At 40.1% G+C, this 16,998-nt stretch overlaps 2 protein-coding genes across 3 annotated transcripts; both read right to left on the bottom strand.

Annotated features, from left to right (window-relative positions):
• Positions 1-75: 75 nt before the first annotated feature.
• On the bottom strand, positions 76-7,240 carry ndc80 (NDC80 kinetochore complex component). Of its 2 annotated transcripts, XM_079475813.1 has the most exons (18): positions 7,012-7,171; positions 6,120-6,214; positions 5,960-6,040; positions 5,716-5,842; positions 5,536-5,571; positions 5,399-5,451; positions 5,147-5,249; positions 4,741-4,830; positions 4,541-4,634; positions 4,254-4,354; positions 2,471-2,615; positions 2,179-2,384; positions 1,936-2,082; positions 1,470-1,559; positions 1,216-1,308; positions 979-1,109; positions 800-902; positions 76-716 (listed from the first exon to the last, which is right to left on the bottom strand). In XM_079475813.1, exons 2-18 carry the CDS (start codon positions 6,206-6,208, stop codon positions 591-593), a joined length of 1,815 nt encoding a protein of 604 aa, XP_079331939.1. In that variant the 5' UTR covers positions 6,209-6,214; positions 7,012-7,171; the 3' UTR covers positions 76-590. The 2 variants fall into 2 exon arrangements, with proteins under 2 accessions (XP_079331939.1, XP_079331938.1); XM_079475812.1 differs by having other exon boundaries at positions 5,399-5,571; positions 7,012-7,240.
• A 470-nt stretch (positions 7,241-7,710) lies between these two features.
• Positions 7,711-16,896, bottom strand: mki67 (marker of proliferation Ki-67). Its single transcript, XM_079475935.1, has 15 exons — positions 16,498-16,896; positions 16,019-16,122; positions 15,208-15,289; positions 14,970-15,085; positions 14,777-14,849; positions 14,495-14,549; positions 13,464-14,371; positions 12,857-13,376; positions 12,650-12,771; positions 12,398-12,572; positions 12,209-12,328; positions 11,207-12,132; positions 10,966-11,020; positions 8,379-10,700; positions 7,711-8,252 (listed from the first exon to the last, which is right to left on the bottom strand). Exons 2-15 carry the CDS (start codon positions 16,105-16,107, stop codon positions 8,164-8,166), a joined length of 5,652 nt encoding a protein of 1,883 aa, XP_079332061.1. The 5' UTR covers positions 16,108-16,122; positions 16,498-16,896; the 3' UTR covers positions 7,711-8,163.
• Between the last annotated feature and the right edge of the window lie 102 nt (positions 16,897-16,998).

Genomic DNA, 16,998 nt, shown 5'->3' with positions numbered 1-16,998 from the left:
TTCATTTTGAGCCTCTTAAGTCTTGTCTGTGAAACTGGGCCTAAAATGCTTCCTCTCTCAAAAAACAGTTTTTTTAAAAAGACAATTTTATTTAAAGGTTAAAGTTTAAAATGTCTTGTAAAAAGCAAAACACAAAATGGTATAAAAAGTACTGACCTTACAGTTTCATAAATTATATACAATTCAAATAAAAAACTATGATATGGTATTCACAGTAATTATAAACATATTTAAAGCAACATGTGGTGATAAAAAAAGACAATATACTATTTGTCGAATGTGGCAGTTTTGTATATCAATTCGAGTTGTACAAAAGCCTGTCAGTTTGTTCATAAAAACAATGACATTTAAACAATTATTTTATTCGGGCCGAGTAAAACCTAACCACCAATATATGTAAACTAGTAATGTATGAAATGTAAACAAACAAGCAAATCCACCTATATTTCAAAACAAATTTATTTTTGTAAACAAACGTGTAAATACAGGATAAATAGAAAGAATGTTTCTCTACAGCTAAATCTTTCCGTTTCCCATAATGCCAGAAATAGTTCGACAAAAAAATATTTACAAATCATACGAGTCAGGCTTTAAAAGCTGTTGGCTTTCTTCATGAAGTTTTCCACTAGATCAGTCAGCTGTTCCAGGTCAGCCTCATCCTCTCGGGTAACGTCCTTCATCTTATCGAACCTTTTTAGCTGCTCGTTGCAGTGCTTCTACAAGAGAAAAACGTAAATGCTTTACAAACATGGGAAACAAATATACAAACATGTAAAATGTATGTAAAACCATCTCATACTTCAACAGAACACAGGTGGTTAACTGCGGAGGTGAAGACGTCTGTCAGATTTTTGAAGACCATGCGGTTCTCTTCATTGGTCTCCTGCACGACGAGGTGATACCTGATGGAGATTTCAGATGTGTATTGAGAAGAATGAAGTGGAAATGAAGCAGACGGATGACGGGAGATATGCTCACTGTTTTTGTGCAGCTTTGAGTTCCTCGTCGGCCTGCTCACATCCCTGCATTACTTTCACCTCCAGACGCTTCTTGTGAGTTTCAGCAGAATCCACCTCAGCTGCCCACTTCTCGTCCTCCTGGGCCATTTCCTACACACAACACCACATGTACACCTTAAAAAACGCTCTTTAGAAATCACATACATTTGAAAATCCTGTCAATTTAATACGAATATCGCATGATGCTGAATGTTACCTGCATCTCGTGTTCCAGCTGCAGGTCGACCCTGCGGATCTGTTCCTTGAGCTGTTTGATGTCATTCTCCTTATCAAAGATGTTGGACTTCACCTGTTAACAGATGGAGAATTTCAAAAATGCTGAAAGTTTTGCTTTTAGCATTGTAGAATGTTTCTAGGTCTTTGTAAAATAACATTTCCATTTTTATTAACTCATGTTTGGAATGTAAGCTCATTTCTGATTGAAAAGATGTAGAATAACTTGGAACACACCTGTTCAACAGCCTCTTCCAAACTCAGCCTCACATTAGTGAGTCTGCTGCACTCATCCTCCACGTCAACCAACATGTTCTTCAGAGGATTCTGCAGACGAGGTAAATGAATGAATAAAGCCTGTATTAAAGTGATAGTTCACCCAAAAAGAACAACTCTGACATAATTTAATTCTGTCATCAAACCTGTTTGACTTTCTTTCTTCTGCAGAACACAAAAGAAGATATTTCGAAGAATGTTGTGAACTGTCTCCCATTCACTTGCATTGGTTTTGTGTCCATACAATAGAAGTGAATGGGTTCCAGTGCTGCTCGGTTACCCTAATTCTTCAAAATATCTTCTTTTGTGTTCTGCAGAAGAAAGTCAAGAAATGTTCTAGGTTTGAAATGACAAGAGGATAAGTAAATGATCTATGAACTATCCCTTTAATAGTCTTCATGGTTATGGACGGTTGCACTGTCTGTACCTGTATCTGTGTCTTGTACTGCGAGATGGAGGTGGCACTATAGTCTGTTCTAATCTCAAAGTCATGACCGCAGGCGTTCTCCGCTGACTGAGGGATGAGCTTCAGCTTACGACCCAGTTTATTATATTCAGTGACCTTCAATTCTGCCTGAAACAAAATGTCAAACAATGTATAAAAATCCAGATTTAACAATGGTAATCAGAAAAGCGTCTTTGAGATACTGAATTGATGTCAAATCCAGACCTTCTCTTTTGTTTTGGATAAGTTGACCTCCTCGTTCCACACCAGCTGCTCCGCCTCCTCTAGGCTATGGTTTAGACTGTGAACGGTCTGCTGCAGTTCATTCCTCTCTCGGTTAATGCGCTCAATATCAGCAGGAGTGAACTTCTGATTCTCCAGGATGTGCTGCAGTCTCGTCCTCTCCTGCTTTAGACCGTCCAACTGCACCTCTGTAAAGAGAACAGAGATTGGCACCTTTTGGACAGTGTCATACGTGCCTACTGTATAACACGTTTATAATGAAGGTGAATCTCACCAGCGGCCTCAAGCTCCTCAGCAAGTCCTGTAGCTTTTTTCTCCAATCCGGCTTTGTGAGCCTCTAGAGTACAGCGGTAATTCTGCAGCTTCTGCAGATCAGCCTGTAATCGAAGCTTCTCGGTCCTCTTTCCTACCAAACGGTCCTTTCACAACACACACAGAGCTAGAGTTATTATGATCATATACATCAGCTAGGAACACCTGACTTTGCTTCAATATTGTGCATTTAACTTCTAATCTAATCATGACGAACTATATATAATTGGAAAGCTCTAAGACTCTAGAGTACATAGTTTCTATAGTGTTTTTTCAAATAATTTATTTAGGAAAAGTAATTGTTTCTTTTTTATGAAGAATGTGCTTAGATTTTTTTTTAATGTCCTTTCACTTGTCACCGTTCCGTATACGGAACACCCACGTTTGCTTACATATTTTTGTGAAAATTCTGAAACTATATATCGTCGGAAAGGTCGGAGACTCTAAAATACATGTTCATTCATTGTTTTATCAAATATAGTATGTAGGAAGTGTAATTGATGCATAAAGGACAAGAGTGTGTATCACAAATAAATACATCCTACGGAACACCTACATTTACCTCAATACTGTGCATGTTATCATTACAAACATTATACTGTTGAAAAAGCTAAATAATCTAGAATACACATTGGATCAGTGTTTAGAAGAACAATCTATTTAGGAAGAGAAATTGATACATAAATGATAATTGATTCATAAATTAGTGTGCATCAAAAGTATAGTTTCAGACAAATGTATTGTGTTTATGTTGTTTCTGTGCTTTTGTAGTTTTTAATTGTGTCTGTTAATTGGAAGAGTAAAAAAAAGCATCTCAATGTCCTTTGTTGTCAAATTTTTGTTCAAGTGTTAAAACCAATGGAAGCTTATGGGCCCCCAAAGTCACCTATGGGATTTTGGTGGTATGGCGGCTAAAAAACTTAGACCCCTCAAAGTGTTATGTATCATGACCAACACTTGTTGACCCTTGGGACTTTGACTTATGAAATTTAGTTTTCTGATCCGTAATTTTTTTTATTGTCTTTTTTTTCAAGAAAAACAAACCTTTTTTTAATAATAAACATAACAAAATCCCTTTACAAATAGTTTTTGTGTGATAGTTTTTTAGGACTAATCTTCTAATTTTCTTCTTTCAAACAAGACCAACCGTGGGTCTTTATTCCAAAGATTTCACGAGTTACAGCCATTTTAATTCCAACAGCGTGTTTTCTTGTGTATGCTCAAACAGGGCCCTGACGTGGAACAGGTTGAGGATGTAACATTCACCGTTAGCTGGTCAAAAATCTATTATAATATGCAAAAATTCGGCTGAGATGTTATTTGAATCGCAATACATGTTTTGAACAGCAAGCGGCCGCTGTTTACTGCAAACCTGGAAAGCGTGGATATGCTGATATTTCTTAAATGTAAAAAAATGAACAAAAGCAAGACAAAGTCTTAGTTCATTTATTTTTAAGAGACTTTTGTACTATTCACTGTTTATTCGATTTCAAAAAAATTTTTTTATTGCAGTTTAGTTTTGTTATTTTACATAAAACAAATTATTATTTTACAAAGATATGCAGCATTAAATTATCGTTTTTAATTAGTCTCAACTCACTTTGTACAAATAAATTGTGAATGAATCATAGCGTGAGATCAGTATCGGGAATCGCACTGTGTACCGTTTGGATTTGAGTTAATGGAGTTGCTCAAGCAACAACATTTCACTGTTGAATAGAAATCAGAAATGCATGAAGACTCACGGTTTGGCTCTCTCTCTCGAGCCTCTCCATGTGCTCGATGAGCATCCCATGTTTCTCTTGCTGAGACTGTAATACCACCTCATCCACATTATACAGTCTCCCTGAGAAGACGACACGCAGATGAACATCACTGAACACATACTCCTCACGAAGGTAAGATTCACACATTTCTATTCAAAGTGACTTACCTATACAATTGTATCAGTATATGTTCTGCTGCTAACACAATGCTCTACGAATGGACGTAATAAAGTACACGTGTCATCATCACGTGGGTTGTGACTTACTTAGTTTATTAAGATAGTCTTCATCTTCATCATCAAACGTATCTGCTCCCTGCATGAACTTGTTGTAGGTGTCTGAGCAGTAGTCAATGAAAAGCTGCAACGGTAACGCACAGGTTACAACTTTTGCAAAAATGTGATGCCTGCAAAATGGATTTTCAACTGCCAAAATTGTTAATAGTCGTTTCATCTGCCTACGGTACCTTGTTGTATTCTGCCCCTTCCTCTAGATCACAAAGTTCCTCTGAGAAGTCAGAGAACAGCAGGCCCTGCTCTCTCAAACCACTGAACAGCTGCAAGAACAAAACTGTTTTATCATACAGTACCACTATTATTGAGTGTATAACCTCATCATACATTCACCCTCATGTCATTCAAAACCTGTGTACGACTCTTTCGTCTGCAAAACACAAAAGATAATTTGAGCAATGTTTTAGAAATGTTGAGTCCAATACAAAGGAAGTCGACTCAACGGAAGCTAATATTGCCAACATATTTTAAAATAATACTGTCATAAATGTTTGATATGACAAGAGGGTGACAGTATATTGTGTATTAAAAGTAGCCATACATAGTAACCCGCAACAGTTCTATTGGTATATGTGTTACCTTGACTGTGTCGATGAGCCAGATAAGAGCCCCGAGAGCCTGAGGCCACGTGTGAGGAGCACCGATGGAGTACATGGAGCTTTTTGACAATGCGAACGGGTATCTGAAACAAAACCGCAAACTTTAAGTGATTAAGACAAACTTTTGTTGGTTTACAAAATCAGCACACACACAGTATTGGATTCTATTCGAACTCATACGGGGAAAGACCTCATTAAAAAAACTTGTCAAATCGCTTCCCCTTGCTTTTACCCCAGATCTTTGAGCATCCTCGGGATCTCCTCTTCAACCTTAGCAGTAGGCATCTGAAAAGAGGGCTCCATTAAAGTGTAGATGAACTCGTATATCTTTAAAAACTCTTTAGTGGATGGTGACTGGAGAGACTTTACTGTGATGCTGCCCGGAAAGCCCCGCTCTACCAGGAACTAGAAAAAAAATGTATTAAGTGAAAAGCAACCAATGGATCTTTATAGATCTATAACCACAAGCAATCTCGGCTTTTATAATCTTGTCTACAGCCAACAAACATACCTCCAAAGTAATTTAAACATAACAAAAATCAGGCATACTTCACAAAGCTGCTTAATACACTGCTGGACAAAAGCTTTGTCGTGTAAGGGTCTGGGGTCTTTCATCTTCTCTGGACCCCCATATGCCCCAAACATGCTGGTCCTCTGGCCGCCTGCCCCGATGCCTCTGTGGAAAGATCAAGAGACAAGGAAACACTGTTGTGTTACACAACACAGATGAATGTACTTTGTTTTGATACGAAACGATCACCAAACTGAACTTGACATGCGTTTCCACACTCACTTTCCAAAAAAGCTTGTTCGCCTCTCGGACGTGCTGGACTGAGGTTTAGGTATGTTCAGCTTGCCAAAGACATTGTCCTTACTGTATTGAAATTCAAGTGAAGATGTTAGACATGGCCACAGAACACAAGTACCATGATTTACTTTCAAAGGTATCGTACTTTTGAGGTGTGGCATTGATCAGACTCATCCTGCTGTCCGTCACACGCATGGGCATGTCTGAATATCTGCTGCTGGGTCTCCGGCTCATCTTGACCTTTTGAACACACACACACACACCAGACAGATCAGAAAAGATGTTGCAAAACATTAGTGTTGAACTATTAAAGAACATGATTATAGATATCAATCAATAATACACACAAATTGTAAATAATTCAGCAACCATTTATAATTGGTTAAAAATTTAAAACGCAAAATAAAAACAAAACTGAAGACTTTTTACGCTACGTTAATAAGTGCCTGATAAAAGAATGGACAAAAACGACCCAATTCAAGTTTTTCAAGATGTTTATTTTGTTCAATGAATGAAAATGTACCATACTTCAGTTCTGTATGCTTTAAAAGGCATCCCACAATGTACCTCATAAAGCAGTCTGAAGGATGAGTTATGTGGACCTTTGTAGGTGATTTGACGACTTTATTTCTGACATTGTATCAGAAAGAATAACATTAATCTTGTAATAGAGAACGATCACGTGTGTCCAGACAACTGACTGGTAACGTTAACAGTTAGTAAAGGTGCTTCTGCTGACAACCAATAAAAGAGATGGTTTAGATAAACTGCCTGCAAAACAATGCTAAAACACGTTTATGCTAAGCGACGTGTAGCATCTGTGTGTTAATATGTCAGTTTTATATACGTGTGTGTGTGGCTGGGGTTTCCTTTCACGTCAAATACGACGGTAAGGTTAAAAAACATTTCTCTAATATTTCATTTTGTTGATCCGTCACACACTAACGTTACACAATTAATCTGACGTTATAGTCAAGAAAGTAAAGAGGTAAATAAAGACATCAAGCATTTACTCGTGACATATAACGTTAACTTACCTCAGTTGAAGAACGATCCCCTCGGTTAACATAAACTGTAGTCAGATGTATTTATATGAGGTTTATTCACTTCACGACGGTATTTTCACTCTTTTGTTGATCGCAGGCGGTTCTGCTCGATTTCAAAAATTTCCGCCAATGCTGTTCAACGGCTCGCTGTGGTGACGTCACTGCCGCACGTCTGCACTACTGCCACCTGCAGGTCTGGCGGAGAACTGCGCTGTGCCATCTCGCCCCTTCTTTTGTTTAATAAAAATAGGCATTCACGTTTTTACAGTGTGTATAACGACGGCACCATAAAAGGATCAGTCAAAGTGATATACCAGAAAGAAGGAATGTGTACCACAATCATGTTTTGGACACAGCGCCCTTGTTTTTCTCTGGTCCGGAGATGTAAATACATTATTCGTCCTGCAAAACCTCTTTATGTAAAAAATATTGTGCCATTTACCTAGTCTACAAAGTATAAGCGATAAACCTCATTACCATCTATTATCATTGCAGGCTACAGTGTTTCTCAAACCTCTCCTTGCTCAAAGCAATGATCCTATACCATCCTTCACCTCCATCATGAGACCAGGAGCTTTTATGGGCTCCATGCCCTTTGGGTTTACTATACAGATTATTAAATGTAGTAAAAAATGTTTATCATCATGCAAAATAACATATACAGTTTATAAAGTCAATCTGCCATCTATTACTCCAGACGTTCATACAAATAAAAACAAACGAAGTTAACAATGATATTTTATTGAAAGCATTCCTGAGTGGTGGCAGCTTCATGTTTTCACACCCATCACTTCTTTCATTCTTTTAATACATTTAAAAAAGCGAGTTATAACAAGGGAACAAGGAATTAATTAAAAGTTTAGTTAACAGTACACAAATAGAGAATCTCAACACATCGCAGTATGCTCGAAGCTTGAAAATGCATGTTGTCGGACTTAAAATGCAATGTAACCAAAAAACGTATACAAAATAACTAAATAAAATGTACACATTACTTATTTTCCCCAAATATAAAATCAGCTAAAATTATAGAAAAATAAACCTGGTACAGATAGGAAATAATCATTATCAAAGATTCCAAAAATATAAAACTAAACTTTTTTCCAAGCTTGAAGATTAAGACCACTCTGTAAGATCAGTGCTTCACTTCCTGCGGGTGCGTCTGACAGGAGCTGCCTCAGTAGAGACGACCGCTGCTTCTGCTTTCTTCACAACTCTGCCTTTACGAGTGCCTGTACAAGGGATACGAAGTGTGTTACAAACGATTTACTCTGAAAACCACAAACTCATTCTAACTAACAAAAACAGAATAGAAATGGATGCGGTGGTCAGATGGCATCCTTCTGTTAGAAACTCACCTGAAACAGACTCTTGAGCCATGACAGGTGCTGGTTCAGTTTCCTGAGCTTGCTTGTTCTGTCCTCTTGTCATTCTTTTACTAGTCTTCTTGGGAGTAGGTTCAGGTTCAGGAGTTTTCTCTTTGCTGGGAACAACTTCAGTGCTGTTGGCTACTCTACCCCTCTTCTTGGGCAAAGGTTCATTATCTCCTGGGTCTTCAGTTACCTCCAACGCCTCGTTTCTTTTCCTCTTCAGCAGAGTTGATGCCTTGCTGTCATTGGGTTCTGATTTAGGTGCTGCTGAAGCTGCTGCTTTTCCTCTCCTCAAAGGCTTGGCCTTCATCTGAGGCTCTTCAGAACAGTCTTCAACAGAGGCTTCCTCTTTTCTTGCTCCTCTACCTCTGCGGCTTCGGAGGGGCTGATCAGTCAACTGATCGCTTTCTGTAGATATTGTTTTAGCAGATGATTTATCAAACTTCTTGGATTTCTGCAGCGGTGCTTCTTTGACATCTGTAGAAGGTTCTTCAATTTCTTTAGAGGTCACCAAAGCTGGGCTCCAGTTGACAGTTTTGGAGGTTTTCGTTAATGCTTCTTTCTCTGGTGTCTCCAAATCGTTCACATGGGGGTTTTTTGTTTCTTTGGTCGAACCCTTTTCTTTTTTGCCACGAATTCCTCTGCCCACCTTGTTCGGTACAGTATTCTCATCAGCAACACTTTCAGAACTAACCTCTGTTGCATTTATCTTCGATTCAGGCACTTTTGCTGTTCGTCTGGTTGGTTTAATGGACTTCAATTGCTCTTTAGATGAAGCCACATCCTCCGTAACCTTCGGCTCTGCCTTGATGGCAGCTTTGCGGCCACGGCCAGACACTACAGCAACAGGAGTTATGGGAGCCACAGCAACACGGCAGCCTCTTTTTACAGGAACGTCTGCCACAGTTTCAGCTTCCTTTGTAATCTGCCTTTTACGGGTCGATGTTACAACAGGGACCTTTGCTTGTTCTGCCACACTGACAACGTTCTCTTCAGCCTCAACCGGAATCTCTTTTGAGATTTGTCTAGCTTGTCTTCCTTTTCTGACAGACTTCAAATCTATTTCAGGGTGTTTTTCAGTCACAGTCGCATGTGTGATGGCAACTGCAACAGACTGGTTATCAACGTCTTCAGCCACCTGTGGTTTCTGCTGTTTGGCCCTTTGCCCTCTGCCAGACTTGACCAATGGTGCTTCAGGTTCATCTTGACTGTCAACCTTAGGTTCATCATCCAAAGTTTGGTCCTTGCTGGTTTCTTTTTTAGACGTTCTACCTCGCCTTGACTTTGCCAATGGCATTTCAGCAACGACATCAGCGTGCCTGCTTGCCACATCACTTTCCAATAAAGAAGTGGGTTCGGATTTTGCGGTTTCCTTTGTTGGCCTTCGTCTTCGGGCTCTTGTTTCAATGACTGGAGCCTCCGCAACTTCTGTGGTTTGCAGACTGACACTCTCCGGGGTAAAAGCGTTTTCTTCTGAAACAGTTTTAGTTATTTGTTGAGGTTCTTCTGAAGGTTGGCATTCCATTTTATTATTCATCATCCTCCTGCCAGCTTTAGGAACAACGGCTTGGACCCGTTCTTCTTTACCAGCTAGTACATTAGAACACTGCACACCCACAGCACTTTCATCTTCCACAGGCTCAATTTCAACATCAACCTTTTGAGCTTTTCTTCCTTTCTTGGTCTTTGTAACTTCAGGTTTGCTGTCTGATTCCTCTGTGTTCATGGAGTCCACAGGTGCCTGGACAGACTCCGTATTCTTTACCTCTTCGACCTCGAAGCTGGGCTTGGAGACTCTTCCACGGGCTGATTTTCTTAGCGGGCTTGCAGCAACCTCTGGGACTTCAATGAGCTTCTTTCCTCTCCTTCCTCTGCCAGGGCTTGGAGGAGGTGGTGCATATTCCTCAATTATTGACAAAACCGCAGGTGCGTTGGATTTCTGAGCTACTCTCCCTCGACCACCTCGCTGGGGTTTACTGGCCTGTGACGGTTTAATTGCCTCTTCTTCTTGCTCAGTAGTGCATGAAGGTGGGATAGATTCAGTGGTTACACACCTGTTGTCAGAGGTAGTTTCTTCAGACTGCTCTTTTGTTTTCTCATCAACCTCAGAAGAACAAACATCAGTAGCGTGAACTGAAACAGGCTCCTCTTCAGTCTGGTCACAGTGTTCTTCCTGAGGGCCTACAGCTTCAGTCTTCAGTTGTGAATCAAATGCTTCGGTGGTGCATGGCAAATCCAGAGATTTCAAAACTTCAGTCTCCATGGGTTCAACTGGGCAAACATTTTCTTTGTCGAATTCCATATCAAAATCTATAAAAAGACAATATGAATAAACCGAACAATTGATCACACATGATATGTGGAATTAATACTAAATACATGAGAATTTCTTATACATAGCTTGTTACCTACAAAAATATGTTTTTACAAAGGGCACAGCAGATACTTTATGTATCTATACGGTTTAAAGGAAGCAGGGCTATTTATATCTATAAAATAATAAAAGAATGAAAATAATATTAGATATGGTCTTCGTGTAATGCCTGCAGATTAAACTTAACACAATCAAACTCACCTTTAGCGGGCATGGAAGCAGAGTCAATCTCCACAGCTGGCTCAGGCTCCAGTGTCTAAATATTATATACATGTAGATTAATTTAAATCGAGAATTATATTCCTGAAGGATTTTAGACCAGCCTTCACACAATTAAGTTTTACTGCATCAAACATTCTACACAAAAGAGGCATGCATACATAAATAAGACTATATCTACACAACACGCTGTGCAAAATGTGCAGAGAGATGTGATGTTTACCTCAAAAGACTCCGACACATTTTTCTGCGTAGAACTGCTCTCCGGCTTCTCGACTATTTCCTTAAGGCCAGTAAGGTCCTCATCAGCTGCCGCTCCTTTCGGTCTTGGGGTCTTCATTAGTTCACAGATTTCAAACTGATTCCGGACAGGTTCACATTTGTGCTTGGGAGTCTTCATTAACTGCTTCACGCCGGTGAGGTCCTCCAAAGGCTCAATCTTCTCTTTGGGGGTCTGCATCAGTCTCTTTAAACCCATATGATTTTCCACAGGTTCTACTTTGTGCTTTGGAGTCTTCATGAGCTGTTTAAGGCCAGTCAGGTCCTCCTCTGCCTCCAAAGGCTTTTCCATTACTTTTGGTGTTTTCGTGAGTTCTTCCACACCAGTGAGGTCTTCGTTTTTCTTAGGTGAGTTCAGGACCCTTTGAAGACCAGCCGCACTAAGCACCAGGTTGTTCTTCTCTTTAGGTGTCTGCGTCAGTCTTTTTTTTACTCCAACCATGTCTTCTCCTCCGTGTTTGGGAGTCTTCAGGAGTTCCTTCACACCTTCCAGACTTACTTCCTGAGGGTGTTTAGATGCTTTGGGGGTCTTGAGCAGCTTTCCTCGTAGGTCCTCAATCGGCTCAGCTCTCTGTCTGGGGGTCTTCATGAGGCGTTTGACTCCAGTAAGGCACATGGACTGTGCTGCGGCCTGTTTGGGAGTTTTGACCGCCGCTTCAGGAACGCTCTCCTCTTTCTCTTTCTGATCACTCTCAGCCATCTCCACAGATTCTAGTGTGTCATTTGAATTGTCAGCTGGTTGTAAAAGGCCGTCCTCGTTCAATAAACTAACATCTTGGTTATCCAGAAGTAGCCGTGTAACCGCTTCAGTTTTGTAGTTTTCACACTTGGCAGTGGATGCCACGCTCAATGGAGATACCATCATTTCACCTACATCAACAAAAAATGTTTAAGTTGCAAGACATTACACAAAAGATCAGACATAAGATGTGTGCCAATCACCAACCTGATTCTTCTGGTGTTTTCATGACGGAAAACTCATCCAGAGGCGTCTCTGTACATGAGCTGTTCATGCCAGCCATATTCTTGGACTTGTTAGCTGGAGTTTTAAATATGTCTGAAATACCTAACAACAAATATAACATTTAGAATTTGAGAGTGCATAAACAGAAAGGTTCTACACTACTGAACAGACCTGTCAGATCCTCATCCATTTTCATGTCCTTCTTGAGCACTGCGAAGTTAGACACAATTTTAGGTGCAGTACCAACAGACTGGTTAGTCCTTAAATGAGCTTTGCCGACAACAATGGTGAATGGAGACATGGCATGCCCAGTGCTGACATCTTCCTTCAACCTCCGTGCAGGGGTCTGTGAGGGGATTATCAGATCAGTTATTTATTAACTAAAAACCGACTTGTAACAAAAATAATCTCTAGAATTTTTACCTTGGGCTTTGGAACTGCTGTTCTCTTGACCACACTGCTCTTTGTAATTTTCATCTTGGTTGTAACATCTGTTTGAGGTTTGGCCTGACCAAACTTCACAATATCAGCCCAAGAGTTTAACACTTAAGACAGAGAAGCACAACCAAAACTGAAAACTTGTTCATTTTAAGATCGTCATTTTCAAAAACATAATTTATGTAAATTTACCTTTCAGATTAGCACGTGATGCTCCACTGCGTCTTGAACGCATAACATCAAGTGCACTCTTCATGGTACTCACAGGTGTTTTTCGTGCAGATTTCATACTTTTCCTCAGAAGTGGGATTTTTGGTGTTCCTGACACCTGAGGCATGTCTTCTAACGTGCTCGGCTCTGCTTTACCTTCATCCATCTGATCCTGGACAGGTGAAGGTGTGCTGATGCGGGAAACTGAAAATCGTCCCTGCACCCTCGGCGTGACAATGGCAGAACCGTCACCCACTGCCTCAATCGATGATGATGAAACTCTCCTAGAAGAAGCAGGAGTTTTGGGTGTAGCAGTGGTGGAGGTTGGCGAGGAGGCCTTGGCTGACTTCTGAGTCTTTGGTGATGGAGTTTTAGCCCTTGGTGACCTCTTGGCAGGTGATGGAGTCTTTGTGGCAGAAGCTACGCGTTTAGGTGAAGCTTTCTTTAGCGGACTACTTTGAGCCTTAGTGCTCTTCGTAACAGTTTCCTTAAGTCTGAGAGCCTAAAAAAAACAAGACATGTTTGGATTAAACAATTTGTTGCACAAATGTGACGTGGACAAATGTTTTAGGTTGAAAAAGTTTTTTACCAAAAGACCAATGGTGGATGCTCTTCGCAGGAGAGATTGGGGCTTCTGAGAAGGTCCGAGACTTCGTCTCGGAGTCGCTCCACGGTGGAGAGGGGAATTAGGGGGCAGACGTTTGTCAAACAGCTCTGGACTCAACTGACCTCCAAAGGATACACGCTTTTTCCTGGAGTTTCGAACAGCTACATCAGTATGCGTTGTCGGCGTGTCCGTCTTGATCTCAGACAGAACATCTTGGATTTGAAACCTTCTGCCAGCATTTGTTCTTGGGGACGTTCTTGGTGACATTTTTACATCTGTGTTCTTTTCCTCTGGTCCTGGTGTCTGAGGCTGGCTTGAAGATATTTGGAGGGCAAGGTTTTGATCCTGAGACGTACCACTTCTCCTTTTAGGGGATCTTGGTGTTTTCTCTTCAGGTTGTGTCTCTAGAAGAATCTGCTGGACCACCTCGCCAGCGCTGAACTTCTCTGGTGTTTTTGAGGGCCTTCTCTTTTTCTGAGAGACAGAGGTTCTGCTTTTCTCAAACACTGACGGGGTGCTGGACTCCACTGATGACAGATCACCAGGTTCTCCCTCCGGGTTGGCGTCCATTGAACTCTGAGGAACATCTACTCCAGTCTGGTCTTCAAAATTGCTTTTTGAGGATCTTCGTCTCTTTGAAGATAGGGTTGTGACTGGATAAGTACTGTTTTCAATATCTGATGTAGGAACTTGGTCAACCTGGGGTCTTGTAAGAGGTGTCTTGGCTAGCCCGGACTTCCATGGCGATTTAGCAGCCAGGTCCAGTTTGACCATTTGGTAAAGCTCACCGAATGGAGACATGCTGTCCTTCTTAGGTTTCTCATCTGCAGCAGTCTCAACTGTCTGCTCCAATGATTGAGGCAGATTGGACCCATCCTTTAAACAGGTGTCTGTAAATAGAGTAGACAAGAACATTTATGTCATTAAAAACACAAGCAACTGATTAGCAAACATTTAGAAAAAAAATGTTAAATTTAACACTACAGAGAATGATCGAATCTCAGATCACATACCAAACGAATGCTCAGACTTCCTTTTCTCCACAGGTACAGGTGTGCTTTTCTCCAGCTTCTCCAAAAGACCAAAATAACAGTAAGAAATATAGAAATCGAACAGACACAAATCATTCTTCGACGGTAAATTTGGCAATTAATTCAAAAACCCTGCATGCCAGAAGGGGTAGAGCCAAGCTATTATAAGCGCCTAGCAACTGTGTTATTGCAAAAAGAGCGGATCACATGTGCACACACAAACTTTACATCAGACTTAACAAGACTGATGTCCCGTATACACACCTGAGGTGTTTTGTCTTGTCCAGTTGTGGACAGCCTCTTTTTCTTCGGGGTCTTCGGAGGTGGGTACTCGAACCTGAACAGTTTTACAAAATCAAAATATTAAACTACAAAATATGGACCGACTTAAACAGTATAGCCAAACAATTATGTTAAAGGCCTAACATGTCCAATGTCGTTATTAAAAAAGATTTACCTGAAAGAACGATCAATGATTGTGATGAGATCACCATGCTTCAAACGTTCAAACTCCTGCAGTGCTTCTCCATTGATAAGTGTGGGGTTCACAGAGCTCAAATTTGTCAAAATGAGCTAAAACAAAGGAAAAATAAATAGAAATCTTGTGAAGTTTCTAGTTATAGTTTTTACTGTAATGTAATTTTTTTGGTTGAGAAAGGCAAGTTTAAAAAACGAGGTCATGATGTCACACATACCTCCTTATTCTCATTCAGCTCAATTCTACAATGCTCTTTGGAGACCTGTGGCAGCTGAATCCGAATATCACAGTTCAGTTTCCTAAAAAAGGGAATCAGACATTAAAATGCTGTTATACCTTTTGTTTTCTTAATGTGATATGAAATTATGTACATATAGGTATTAAAATATTCAGAGCTGCTTTTGAGTTAGCTTTTCATGATCTCTTATGCTGTGACCTTCGACATTTGTGCAAAACCTAGATTGTAGTTAAGAGAGGACATCTAGGGATGGTTTCGCGGACAGGGCGTACACCTAGTCCCAGACTAACTCAAACGTAAGAGGCGTCTAAAAATATAACTGAATACATATGTTTTGTCTCAAGATGCCAACCAGTTATGTTTATTGTGAAGTATGATTTCAAACCCGATTTAAATATCCTATTTCCTAAAAATACTATTAATGCTTTCTAAAAATAAAACACAGACGGGAGTCTGAAAAAGAATAGAAAGCCAGGAATACGATAAAGCCCAACCATGAGGTAATACAACGTGTGCAGATACGCATTTCCTGTCGTCATTAAACACGCGGCGCTCTCATTGATTGGATGACTTGACATGAACAGCCCGCCTGGAATCAAGATTTAAACAGCACATGTCTCATACTCTTCTTTTGTGACTTTTAAACGCCTTTTTAAATGTTTTTAACATTATCTTTCAAATCTTGATAACGGTGTAAAATAATTGTTTTTCATCTGCATCTCGCTCTTTAAAAAGCGAACCCATCAGTAAATAATACATAATGATGTCAAAGTTTAGTCACGTTACTTACCTCCCGAAAAGACATGCCGCCGTGAGGGGAAATTCAGTGCCGTCTTCTCCATTTCTCTTGATCACCACTATCTTCCCCAGCAAAGGCATTTTTAAACAACTTACCTTCATCAACACAAAAATAATTCGTCATTCACTACAATAACACAGTTTACTGATAACGTCACGACTCTTATAATGTGAATAACTCAAGTTACTCGATTTTATTCACGCAAACACAGCAGTTAAATACTTTGCCAATCAGTAACGTTAGCACATGGCCAAATAGCAAATAGCATGCGAAAAACAGTTCTGCTAGAAAAGACAAACGGCTATGTTTGTCTTTACGTTGGTAGAAGCATAACTTCAAATAAAAGTAGTGATATTATTTCTTTGTTAACTGCTAATGCGTGTATTGATAGCAAACAGCTTCACATTAACATCGTTTTAGGAGTCAATTGTCACAAGAAAAGTAAGCGTTCGAAGTCCTACGATTATTACCTGAGTTTCCGCGTATTAACACAATAAAAAATATTCCATCGACGTCAATCGTGGTTTTATTAATAAAAACACATTAATCCGACATGAGGTTTATCGTCCCGGTCGCTCCTGCTGCTCCGAGTTAACGTTACACACACACACAGCAGCGCACACCAACACGCGCTACGGTCAGTCAAATATATCCATCCGCAAAAACTATGGAAGCTCTACTAGTTTATATGCTTAAATGTACATATAACAACGGCTCGTTTGTAACACGCGACGACTATGTTTTATTAAAATATGAACATCTCGCTATTATTTAGTATAAACACTAGGGACTATTTTCTTTTTTGTGAGCGGAGGTATACAAAGCGGATAACTCCCACTGTTAGCGACAAATTCAAAATTCCGCGCGATGGCCTCCGATTGGCTGTAAGAAACGTCTTGTAGCCAATGGAGTTGTACGGCTGCGTAAGTGACCGTAAGGGTGGCCAATAAAAGATAGTGGAGATTGCAACC

This window comes from Barbatula barbatula (genome assembly GCF_947034865.1).
Source record: "Barbatula barbatula genome assembly, chromosome: 16".
Taxonomy (NCBI): Eukaryota; Metazoa; Chordata; class Actinopteri; order Cypriniformes; family Nemacheilidae; genus Barbatula; species Barbatula barbatula.
Note: the sequence above shows the minus strand (reverse complement) of the source record. Positions and strands in the feature narration are given on the sequence as shown.

Excerpts from the sequence above, each read along its gene's own strand:
- ndc80 (XM_079475812.1), bottom strand. The coding sequence starts at position 6,208 with ATGAGCCGGAGACCCAGCAGCAGATATTCAGACATGCCCATGCGTGTG. Across the intron at positions 4,831-5,146 it reads GGCTCATCGACACAGTCAAG|CTGTTCAGTGGTTTGAGAGA; the intron begins GTAACACATATA and ends TTGTTCTTGCAG. Across the intron at positions 717-799 it reads ACCACCTGTGTTCTGTTGAA|AAGCACTGCAACGAGCAGCT; the intron begins GTATGAGATGGT and ends TTTCTCTTGTAG.
- mki67 (XM_079475935.1), bottom strand. The coding sequence starts at position 16,107 with ATGCCTTTGCTGGGGAAGATAGTGGTGATCAAGAGAAATGGAGAAGAC. Across the intron at positions 13,377-13,463 it reads CATCCACCATTGGTCTTTTG|GCTCTCAGACTTAAGGAAAC; the intron begins GTAAAAAACTTT and ends TGTTTTTTTTAG. Across the intron at positions 12,573-12,649 it reads CAGCAGTTCCAAAGCCCAAG|ACCCCTGCACGGAGGTTGAA; the intron begins GTAAAAATTCTA and ends ATCCCCTCACAG.